Consider the following 12,802-nt stretch of genomic DNA (forward strand, 5'->3'; position numbering starts at 1 on the left):
ACTTTGGGAGTTCCTCAAGGGTCTGTCCTTGGTCCACTGCTATTTTTAATTTACATTAATGACATTGCAAATAATGTTACTTCGTAAGTATGTCTCTTCGCAGATGACAGCGTCTTGTATAATGAAATAAGCTGCCCTGCCAACGTCACTGTGCTGCAGTCTGATTTAACAAAACTAACTGAATGGTGCGACACATGGCAGATGGAAATTAACATTGCCAAAACTAAAGACGTAAAATTTGCTTCTATTACTTCAATTACCTCTGACCAGTATAAAATACACGGTATTACAATTGACTCAGCATCTTCAGTCAAGTACTTGGGCGTTCTGTTTACCTCCAATTTAAGCTGGAATGCCCACATTGAACACATTACCACAAAAGCATGCAAGAAGCTTGGTTACTTCAAACAGCGCTTACACCTTGCGAACACAGATACCAGACTTCACGCGTATAGTTCTTTTATCAAGCCCTCTTTAGAATATGCGTCCATAATTTGGCACCCCCATCACTCTAATCTCACGAATCTAGTCGAATCAGTTTAAAATAAAGCTGCGCGGTTTATCTTCATACTCTCTCTATCAAAGTGTGTCCGCCTTAAAGAAATCATCCAATCTCCCTTCTCTTGACATGTGCAGGAAATTAACAAGGTTGTCGTTTTTCCATAGTCTTTAACATAGCAACATTCCATTCGCCCGAGCACATATTCTTCCCGCTCTTCAGATCTCGACCCACGCAGACCATGTTCATAAAGTAAAACCTTTATTTGCCTGGACTAACTCTTATCAAAATTCGCCTCTAGTTTAATCTGTTGCCGAATGGAACTCATTACCTTCAAACTTTGTCTTGCTTACGGAATCATCATCATTTCGGGCAGCGCTGCTAATGTTCTTAGAGTGTATCAACTTGCCATAACCCACATATGCTTGAATATTTACTTTAGCAGTGTTTTCATGTACTTAATATTGTATAACATTTTTCCGTTTCATCTGATATGTACTTCTGTAGGTTGTTTACCTATTTCATTCTATTGTATTTTAAACTCGTCTTCTGATGGGGACTGGTCGTCTCCATAGCGTTTTGAGTTCGTTTGCGTTTTTTACGCTACCAGATATTGTATAAACTCCGTTTTTCTTTTCTTCCTTTTTTTCATTTTTTCTATTTGATGTTTAGATCATTTTTTTTTTATTGTACTTAATGTCTTCCTATATTATTTACTACATACACATTGCACCTCCTAATCGACTAAAACTGAAAGTTTGAAACCTACAGCTTGACTATAACACAACGCGATGGATTGAGGAATTTCTAACAGATTTCAAGTAATCAGTTTAAACAACTGCTTTTCTAACCACACTCACGTCACTTCGGGAGTTCCTCAAGGGTCTGACCTTGGTCCACTGCTATTCTTAATTTACATTAATGACATCTCCCTCCTATGTAATGCCCTAACTTAGGGTACTCAAATAAATAAATAAATAAATAAATATGGAAATATGCAAATGTGCAAATGCATGGAAATACTATACAGGGTAACCCAGCCAGAGGAAGGCACCTACATGAGAGTGCACCATTCTTGTTGAACCTTGTTATAATGAAGTCATATCCGACTTGAAAATACATTTGTTATATTTGATATTTGTTATAAGCATACATTCGTTACACATTGATTTCAGTGAGAGACATTTTAGATTTACTTCATCATATCCAATAATTTGTTATACTCGTGTTGATTAAATCGAGGTTCAACTGTATTAACAAACAGGCACAGACTGACAGACAGATGGGAATGGACAGGGCCCTCATCATCATGTATTTGCGCGAGAATGAGGGACCCCTCGAGGCCTAGGCAGATGTACGAGGGTGTGAAGCAATGGTCGAGGGCAATGCAGGATTTGCTGGCTTTCTTTATCTGGTTTTTCCAAGCACCATGAAAGAGGTTCAGGAGTACAATAATTTGTAGAATGAGTGGCTTGCTTGAGCCCGCTGTATGTCATGGCACCTGCTCATCTGAGGTCTGTTTGTTGTTTAAAGAGACACCAAATGTTTAGCCTGAATTATGCATTGGATGTTAAACTATACAGGTTCCACAGCGAGCTGTCATAATATTATCCCATAAGGTGTGGCAGAAAATATGTATTTAAACTTTTTTTTTATGCTGAAATTCAGTATGGCAACACTGATGGGAGCATCCTGGGTGGCCAATGTGCACTGTATACATGTGAATTTGTTTTCACATGTGCAACTTGGCAGTTAGCTAGAGATAATTTCTGAAGGCATTCTCTGGTTTGTGCTGTTGTTATTGTGTGAGTGAAAGAATTGTGGGCACAATGCAATGGCGATGGATGCCATAGCATGGGGAGTTGGGTGCCAGAGCATGTGGAGCAGGGAGAGTAGGGTGCCCCAATGGGTTTCTTTTCAGCAGAGGAAAGGGTACGCATTCAGGCACCTCGGGAGAGTCCAGCACAGCATGCACATGGTTTCGGTATGTTTCAGAGCAGATGATACATTGGTGGCCCTCTATTTCTTGACGTCAAACAAGCCATTCCAAAATGGCATGGCTTGACAGGTGGGACGGTGGTTCAGGACCTTAAAGGGATCCTGAACCACCCCTCGGACTTGGTGAAAAAACATAGTCCGTGGGTAGCATACGCTGCTGTGAACATCTCAGCCAAGTTTTGCAGTCGTGCGCGGCGTGTGGAACTCATAAGTGGAGCGCGAAGTCACCTTTCTCTGAAACGCTCTCTTTTCAACAGAAGCTATGTTCCTCAGTCTTTCTGGATGCTTTATTTCTGCATAAAGCATCTAGAAAACGCTGCTGCTATTGGCCAATAGCTGACATCAATCAAGAAGGGTGTTTGGATCTGTACGCTTCTTTCTACTGTTGCTGTGTATATTTATTGATGAAGTTTAATAAACAGGCTGAAGTAAGCGAAAATCTGCTTTTGAATTTTGATGATAATTACTTACTTCCGGAAAAAGCCGACTATAGTCTGCTCCCACTCGGCCACGGCCGCCTGTATAAGAATTAAACTTTGGCCACCCTCTAATTTCGGCTAGCTGCGAATGCTCAACTAGCCTCGAACCACGCGAAACTTAAGGTCAGACTACATGCATGTTTGACAGTGCGAGCTCAGTCCTGGCCACTACTGGTGGTAGAACGCCCGCCTCGGCTGCGGGTTCGATTCCCACCGCCGCCGGGCACCCACTGGTTCAAATGGGTACAAGTGTGCCCCGGCCTGGCGTTCGGCTTCCTTCAGGGGTGATACGCTTGGGAAAGGAGCCTGCGCCCTGAATTCCCGTCGAAACCAACGTGAGCACGGCAAAAAAAGTGGTGTCTGGGCCGCTCCCATGGCGGTCATTTCCCATGTGGCGCCCCAAGCACCTATTGAGGTGGGGGCACCTTCGGGTTGAGGTCAAACACCCCTTTCCAAGCGTTGAGGTCCCATAATGGCCGAGCACCAGGCCGGGAGCGCGCTTGTACCTATTTTACCGGTAGGTACCCGGCGGCAGCACTTGCCTTACACAGCCGCGGCGGATGCTCGTCTACAAGGCCGTCTGTGGTTGGACAAGAGGCGCCCAGAGACAAGAGCTGAAATCTCTATTGGGCCCTCTTTTGAGATGTGGACCCCCACAACAGCCGAGCACCAGGCCAGGGGACATCTCTACCCATTAGAAAAACCGGTGGGATCCCGGCAGCACCAGGATTTGAACTCGGTACCTCCCGCATACGAGGCGGATGCTCTACCGCTAGGCCATCGCTGCGGTGATGGCCTGTGTCCATCACCGTTATGGTTACGTTATGTATCATACGTTATGTATCATAACGATACGTTATGTATCAATAAGCCTTTGCAGACTTATTGATAGCGCTTCAGAATGCGAAGTTGGATGTGACTAACTATTCGTCGGTCAATCTGGTGAAGGACAAAGCCGGTCCGCACCACGTTAGCACGGTCTGACTGGAGCATTGAGCCCGAACACGCACTCAAGCCCTGTTGTGCACAACGCAGACGCTGCGCATACGCACTACAGTTGCATGTAGTTGTGGTCTGCTACGTAGTGTAGATACTGCGGCTGCCGCAAGGTGCCATGGCGAGTCCACTGGCTAAGCGTGCTGCGGCTCGCTGAGGACAACCGCGTTTCGCTTACATTTGGCATGTCGTAGGTGCCAAAACCAAAAGTAGCGGCGTCTACATTAACATCCAAAATCAAATTTGAACTGCGCGCCACGGTGACGTTGAGTAGCCGGAGCTTTGTGGGCACACGTGCTTCGCTGTAGCCTTCGCAATGCAACTTATTAAAGAAGGAATGGAAGCACTGCAAATGCTGTGTTTGATTGCCAATAACTACTTCTGCTGAACGCATTGAAGTACTTTCTGCGGCAAATTATTTCTGAAATAACCTATTTTACTTCAAATGCATTTCTCCACTTCTATAGAAACTGGTTCGGGCCCCTTAAATTAAAATTGAGGGTCGAAATGTGTGGTAAAAGCCCAGTTTATTTGTGTGTATGACCATAATGGCCCCTCTATTCTCGGTTACAATGATAAACTGAGGACAGTTCGACAACCATGTTATGGCCCCATTATTCTGCACAAGTTCATGTGGCCAGTGGTGCATTTTCATTTTTGTTTTGCATGAACTGTGTAGTGGTCAGTATCGCTGTGCTCATGAAGCATGAGATGGAATTGTCTGTGTATCTTTGTGCATCAACTAAACATAGCCTTGTGCTAGCGTTGGTTGTCTCTGTATGTCGGTTCTGAACTTACTTTTCTTGATCATTTATAAATTCTTTGTGTGACACTATTGAGTTACTCTAGTGTTAGCTGTAAAAAACACGTTTCATTCCAGCCAGTGTTTGCACTTTGATGACTGCAGCTGCTTCATTCTTTTCTTGAAGCCAGCAGTACAGATTGGTAGCGCTTGCTTTTCTATGTTGCATATTTGCTCCCTCATATTTTCAAAAGCTTTCTTGAAAGTATGAAACTTGAAAGTAGGTTTAAAACAAACCAACTGTACCTGCATTTGAAATTGTGAATGCTTTCTTTTCCAGGTGAACTAGAAGAATCGGTGTTTGAAGTGTGTGCATGCTATTTTCCTATCGACTTCAATCCCGTAAGCTTTACTTTCTGCATCTATCATCTTTAAGTTGTTAATCTTTTGCCTTGGCAGAAAATGTCACGAAGTTATTGACTTTGGACCATTCCAAATTTAGGTTATTATGAAGGGCAGTATTAAGAGCTTACACAATGTTTAGTGATTGTCATTTCACGAGAACAGTTACAGGAGATTCTTGTGCAGTTATTTTTGTTGTAAATGTTTTACTTTGCATTCCCATTACAAACATGCATTTCGATTGGAAGCAGGCCCAGGTGCCTCTGCAGACTATGCAGTCATCTCATTTTTGCCAAATGTAAACAGTGGCCGTTGGGGTCCACTTTGTCCAGTGTAAACTTTAGTGATGGCAGTTGCCCGGTTTTCTTGAAATAAATTAAAATGGGTGCCGTTGTCTATGGCAACAGCGAATTAAAAATGTGGAACACTATGCAGACTGTCATGGTATAGTTTAGAATAGAAATCAAATGCAATGCACTAACAGATAACAGAAGGGCCATGCCACCATTCCAACAGATGGCACAGCTAAGAGACTGCTCAATATTTAGCTAGACTTTACTGAAGGTGATGTACTTTTATTTGTTTTGGGTGAACCAAGGAAGATCCGATATTAAAAATGGGACACTACTAAGCCCACCAGCAGATGTGAGCAAAAGGAGGCCAATGGTCTGATGCAGAATGACCAGTAACAAAAAAAAAAAAAATGGTCACCAGTGATGTAGTGGTAAATGCAAGAGAAATGCTTTAGGACATTATGTCGCACCTCTTTGAGGTCCCGGATCCATGATTTAAAGCTGCTTTCACCACATCGCAAAGTGTTGTTCAGGAGGTCACTTGACACACGTTTTGCCTCTTCGAGGAGGGAAGTGCAACTGACGGTGGTCCGGAGCAGACCACCGCAAGGGAACTATTATGTTTGTTTTTTTACGTCTTTGACGGACCTTTTCGTGCACTGCCACTACGAAGTTGTTAATGCATTCATGTTCATTGAAAATGCTATGTCCTTTGCACTATGCAATATTTGATATAAAGGGAAGTTTCTTTTCTTGCTGTAAACTGCATTTGGTTATTGTTGCCTTTTCTGATGAGATTAGCTTGATGGTATGATGTTCACTTAGTGTGCCAGTGAATGCTTGTAGTGTTGTGCCTCAGCTTGCTGTAGCCTATTGCAGTTAATGCTGAAATAATATATATATATATATATATATATATATATATATATTTAACATTAGCATGAACGAGGCAAGTTTGGCAAATAAATGTAGTGAAAGGAAAAGTTGATATCCACCTGAATGTGGTTACAAAGCTACAAAGAAATCTCATATGGGTTCCTCAGAAAAAGAGCATCGCATTTGGAAAAAAAAAAAAAATAATAATGCCTCGGGTTTTGGGATCAAACCTAGAATACATCTGCCTGACCAGGGCATTCACTTTACCAACTGAGCTAATCAGGAGATGAGCAGTCGTCTCCTGAACAGCTCTGTTGGTATAGTGATACATTTTTCTTCAAATTCATACTGAGCTTTCTTTCTGAGGAACTTAAAGGTTTCCTTTGTAAGTATTTGTTACATTCACATAAGATGACAATTTGTTATTGCGATAGCAATTATATGGACACTTCAACCGGATTTCTGCCGTCGGCGTCGCCGTCGTCGTCGCCGTCGTCGTCGCCGTGAGGTTCCCTATAGATAAAATCTTCGCCGCGCGCCGTATGCCCGAGCGGAAGCGTGCGGGGACGCGCGCTATCACGGAGAGCGAACGCACTCAATCTCCCACGCGCAAGCAAGGAAGCAGGGAAGCCAGCGCCGGAGGCAGCGGGGAGGGGGGGGGGGGAGGGGGGAGGTGGCGCACTTCTACTCTGCCAACAACCGCGCTCGTCGCTCGCTCGCACCGTCGCTTATCTCCACACGGCTCTGACCTTTATGCGCCGTGCATTCGCCGCTCAGTTTCCGTTGAAGCGATAGACCGCACGTACCTTCGCCGCTGCGGCATATATATGCGCTTGCTGCCAGCGTTTTGACAGTCGTTGTCTGCAGTCATTCAGTGTGATCTATTCACGTTTGTTTGTGCGCGCTCACACCACGCTTGTTCATTCAGTTAGTAATAGTCGGGCCACATTTTCCAACGCACGCTACACATGCAATGCTGCCTGGATCGGCAGTGCAGAGCTACAGGTGTGTCCCTTATCGCACGCGCTGCCCACGGGAAGCGCTTCTCATCAACACCACCGTTTTACACGCGCCTTCTCGTGGTCATCGAGTCTCTCTTCATGTCGGTCTACTTACGCCGCAGCACACCTGCTTACTTAATCAGCTCATGTTTACTACAATTCATATTGCTACCAAACCCGCTCACCTTACTTCATATGACATTGCTATGTTGCTATCGCATTCATTGCTTCGCCCTTAGGGCGAAACTGTGACATTTTTTTTCTCTAATGAACCCACCTCCATCTTATAAATTACTACAGAACTCATTCGGGTAAATATGCTTATTTGATGGTGAAATTGAAACTGAAACTACACAAATAGACCAAGGATGTGGTGTTTGCTTTTGCGGGTTTAAAGTGACACACATTTTTCAAAGCAAATTAACATGGCCAAGTACACAAAGCCCTGCATTTGCTAACTACATCTTGAGTGGTGTGCTGTCAATTGTAGAAATACTATTGCTAAAGGAAATGCTACTTGGGCATTAACTGCACTCGGTGATGGGCATATTGTAATGGTTGTAAATGTGCATCCCAGTTTTTTGCACTTAGATGTACATGTAGCAGCATTGATATTAATAAACCATATCTAAATTTAATAGTAGAATTTGTGTTTCAATTTATATTATCTTGCTTACGATTTCATTTATCCCAATTTTGCAGCCTGCCAATGATACAGGCAAAATTAGCCGGGAAGATCTGGCTGAAGCCTTGTTATTGTGTATGACTGCTTCGGCTGGTTTTGGAAAGTACTGTGTACCACTGGCTGTAGAAAAGCTAGATTCTGATCTCACTGTTGCAAAGCTGGACTCACTGAAACTCTTGGTAAGTTCTGTGACTAAGCCTGTATATATATGCATATAATCAGGTTGCTGCATCTGCTACTTCGTTTTGTTTTGCAGCATTTGCATGAGGCCTCTGAAAGCTGCTTTAAAAGATGCTCTGGTGTACTGAGGTTCAGATGTAACATAGTCATGTCAGTATATGATCTTCAATATCCTTAATATGTGGGTATGAAGCTTGCAGTGAAATAGAAAGCAGTACCGAGTTGATTGAAACTTGCATTTGTTGAAAACAATCTGGTGCCTTAATGCCATCTCTTCTTTTTCCGTCAGATTCACGGAGCCAAAGTGTTTCCCCCTGCCTGTTTCGTTGAAAAGACAATACTTATATGGAAACAAATACACAACCTGGTAAGATATAGCCTACCAATTAAGCTATCAGTGTCAATATTTTTCTTAGCCTACATAGAGAATAATTGAATTTGAACATTTCTTCATAGGTATTTGTGAATAGGCATGAGGCCATCATTCCCACTGCCCTCAATTGTCTTGCAAGTGTTTCAAGAGTCATCTCTCATCACAAAAATGTGAGTTGTCGTAGGCTTTATATGCTAACTGTAAATATAGCTCGCTAAGCACAGCAGATAATTCTACAAGAGCTATTTCTAATTTAGGTAAGCAAAACCTGATTCCTAATATATCTGTACATAACCAGATAACAATGTAATGTAGCGGAGATGTGACATCATTGTAAAGCTACTTTTGTTATTTTACTTACTTTACTTCGAAGTTTTGTTTATGCATGTTGGCTTTTTATAATGAATTTGCAGAAGTGTCTGTAAAAAAAAAAAGAAAATGCACTGCCAACAAATTTGTGAGTCTGTTGACTATAATGGGATGAAATTCATGCTTCTGGCGCACTTATGTAATTCATGTGGTTGTGTACGTATCCTGTGTAGTGTTGTCGCGCAACTACTATGAAGTGCATCAAAAAGCTGGGCTATTGATGATGAAGTCACCTTATATGACATTGAGTTATTTAATGCTCATAGGGAAGCTAGTTGGTTGACCGAGTAATGCGTTATTGTTTCTAGCAGTGAAAAAGTCTAATAATAATAAACTTTTTCACCGCTGGAAATCATGGTGTGTGATATTGGCACTATTACTCCTCATGCATCAGTACAGTTGAACCTCGTTCTAATGAAGTCGCGTCAGGCATGAAAATACTTCGCTGTATCCAATATTTGTTGTACGCATACCAGCTGATATTGTCACAAAGATTTGCAAATTTTAAATTTGCCTTGTTATACATGATAATTTGTTATTCATGTTCATTAAGTCGAGGTCTGTGTTCTAACCTAACTACTGACTAGTGAGATTGAGCATTATAATTTTTTGCAGGCATTGACAGCACTCTTCAAGGCTGTTTGGAAAGGTGAGTTTCTTTTATATTGACTTAGTGGGTAATGAATAATTGCTTTTTTGTTATTTCCTGCAGACTTGCAACGAGGCGAAGTCCCAGGAATGGGCAGAGCGTTGGAAGCATTTGCAAGCGCTTCTGCAGAAGCCTGTTCAGTTGCCCTTGTAGAAGCACTGCCCAGTGTTCTTCAGCTGCTGTCAAAGAATGAAGTAAGTATTAGTAAAAGGTCTCACAAAAACAATATACAACTGGGCAAAGATGGTGATGTATGCTTGTGGAACGAGATGGTTTGATGACTTATAGTTTAATATTCAGTCCCAGGACAGAAACTAGTACTACTGTGGTATGTCATGCTAGGACTAACAGGATAATTGCTGAAGTTAATTCAGGCTACTTTGGCTTAAGTGAAGTTGGATCCTTGCATGGCGAATATTTCAGCCTCTTCAAAACTGCAAGACTCATTGGCAGAATAAATAAAATTTAGACACATCTACTGAGCAAGTAGCAGAAAGTATAAAATGAAGTGTTAGAATTGTGAGGTGAGGTTCAAAGTAAAAAGCATGCCAGCAGCATACGAAGAGGGCTTTCTGAAGAGGCTGTAGTAAAATATACTAGTAAACACAGTGTCGACAGTTCCACAAGCACAGAACTTCCTGCAGCTTTTTATTTATTGTAAGTACTGTAAATAGCTGATCATGCCCGTCAGCTTGCTCGTCACCGATTAGCCACATCACAAGCAAGACAGAAAGCTTTATACGACAGGCATCGCCAGCTCAACCATTTTCCGCCAGGTTCCCTCATTCTCCTCTGGTCTCCAATACACCGAGTCGGACTCTCAGAAAAACTTCTGTTGCCTTACACAGGCCCTTACCGTGTTCTTCGACAAGTCACCGACCTCACCTATGAAATTGCGCCTCTCCAAACCCTGACATCGTCGACTCGCCGTCCACAATGTGAAATTGTGCACGTTGTGCGGCTCAAACCGTACTATGTCCGTGAACCCTAGCCGTCGTCCCCTTGTTACTTGTCTCTCGTGTCCTTGAACCGCACCGAGTCGGTGCTCCTGCCGCCAGGGAGTTGTGTCACGGGACCGTTACCCAAGCGCGCGCACGAGGACGCAGTGAAAGAAAGACAATGAAGGTGCACCTCAGCTCGTGTGTGGATTTCTCCATATTGCCTGTTGTATGCGTATATATATAGGCTCCTGTAAATACATATTTTACCTCTCGCTTTCCTTGGTACAATATTGTAAGTGGCTTCTCTTCTCCTTGTTGTTGTCTCCCTTCCGCACTGTTCCTGCCTCTCTATTTTCTCCTATGTTGTCGACTTTTTACCCCCTCCCCTCTGCTGTCCAGTGTTCAGATGTTGGCCATTCCAGTAGAATTTTCCTTTCCCTTTGTTTCTTCTCACAATCACAAATAAAAATAATAGTAAAGGCAATCCTCCTGTTATGTTAACAGAGAACGTTTGAGATTAATGAAAAAAAAAAAAAAAGTGCTGCTGCTGGCATGAACGCATAAATGTTGCTGGGTAGCATCTCCAAAAGCAATCCAGTTATGATGATAAGCAGTTATATAACTATTGCATTATTGTGCTTTTTATGTTATTGTAAGTGTACTGCATTGGTTTGTGGTATTCGCAGAGTTCTGTATATATTTGGACAAAGATCTATCAATCCAAAGGAAGTAGGAGACATATGTTAAAGGAGAAAACAACAACAAAAGTCTGTTAAGTGGCTTGGGGGCAGAGGCTATTGCTACCAAAGCCAGAACGTAATGGAGGGCATTCGTAAAGCAAAATCTGGCACAGGTTTCATGACCAGTCAAAGCACTGCAGGACTCACTGGTGCTATTGTCATTGTCATATACCTGATGTACTGGCATGTTGTTTGAACATTTCAAACCATGAAACTAAGTGTTTAAGGAGTTTCACAAGACTTTTTGGACATGGTAAATAAATTTGCATAGTCACTAGGCAATACTAATATATCATGAACACCTGAACCAAGTGTTATTTCTGTACATGTAGCCGGGAGCCCACAATTTCGCTCGAAAGGTTGCCTGTCCTTTCCTTCAACTTTTCAGGACCCGACCACTTCGTTTCCTTACTCTTACGCTAGAAAAAAACACGATGGCTACTGTGCCGATTTCATTGAACGTCATGACGGAGCAGTGTCTCCGGCAAAAGCAGAAAGATTATTCACTGAGGGGTCGGTGACACCATCTGGTGGTGGAAAACAATATCACTGCATTGATCACGGTAGCGCTGACCCTTGGGCCTCTGAGATGGACAGCACAACTAAGGGTTGCACCACACAATCTCGAGGTCATCCTGATGCAAAGCTTGGCATGTTGATGGGTGAAGCACATTGCGCATTGTTCCACCTAGGCACAATGTGCACAGCTTTGAGTGCAGTAGGAGCACTGAAAAGGAGGGAAAGGCTGCGAGGGGGGTGTTCCAGTGGCAGCAGTTGATTGTTGATGTTTGTGTTGAAAAGCCCCTCACCAGGCCCCATTGCAAATTTTAGTTATACTCTAGTGGCCACACCTTTTTCATGTCTACTGTGGATGGCGAGACTGGCAGACATGACGTTCGTAGGGGTGTTCCTCATGGTGGGTGGCGTCCTTAGCCCCATATTGTTCAATGTTATACTGGTGGGCCTTGCACGTGAGCTACCTGATGCAGCACATACTTCGTTACACGTACGCGGATGACATTTGTATCTGGTCATCTGGGGTCGCATGTCCACAAGTGCGTGCATGGCTTCAACGTGCGGCTACCATCATAGCAAAGTACTTGCGCCGTAAAGGCCTGCAACTCCCAGCAACTAAGTGTGCGATGTTGGCATTCACGTGCAAATCAATGTCACAATATCCCATTGTTGTTGATGGGATATTGTGCGCTCAGTTTAGTCACCCACCACAGATTTCTTTGTGTCATAATAGACCGCAATCTTTCTTGGACAAAACATGTTACTGCGCTTAGGACTAAACTGACAACTTCATACACATTCTTCGTGTTATATCTGGACTGAGATGGGCCCCTTCGGAACAAAGTTTGCTCCAAGTGTACCAGGCACTTTTCGTGGGCTATATACGCTACAGCTTGCTTGTGCTATCTAACATGGGGTCATCTTGTCTGCGCATGCTGGAGAGCCTTCAAGCACAAGCACTGCGGATATACCTTGGCTTGCCTCGCTGCACGTCAACTAAGGGCACAATAGCGGAAGCATGGGCTTGCCCAGTCTACGTATACAGGTCCTGTGAACCTGTGCG

General features: G+C 43.2%; 1 protein-coding gene across 1 annotated transcript in view; it reads left to right on the forward strand.

Annotated features, from left to right (window-relative positions):
* Positions 1-12,802, forward strand: part of LOC119459404 (MMS19 nucleotide excision repair protein homolog) — a 55,810-nt gene that overhangs the window by 10,345 nt on the left and 32,663 nt on the right. Inside the window, exons 7-12 of the mRNA XM_037721196.2 lie at positions 5,055-5,116; positions 7,989-8,150; positions 8,441-8,518; positions 8,608-8,694; positions 9,509-9,542; positions 9,606-9,736. Of these exons, the coding sequence (XP_037577124.1) occupies positions 5,055-5,116; positions 7,989-8,150; positions 8,441-8,518; positions 8,608-8,694; positions 9,509-9,542; positions 9,606-9,736 (554 nt within the window). The remainder of the gene's footprint in view (positions 1-5,054; positions 5,117-7,988; positions 8,151-8,440; positions 8,519-8,607; positions 8,695-9,508; positions 9,543-9,605; positions 9,737-12,802) is intronic.

Source organism: Dermacentor silvarum, chromosome 1, assembly GCF_013339745.2.
Source record: "Dermacentor silvarum isolate Dsil-2018 chromosome 1, BIME_Dsil_1.4, whole genome shotgun sequence".
Taxonomy (NCBI): domain Eukaryota; kingdom Metazoa; phylum Arthropoda; class Arachnida; order Ixodida; family Ixodidae; genus Dermacentor; species Dermacentor silvarum.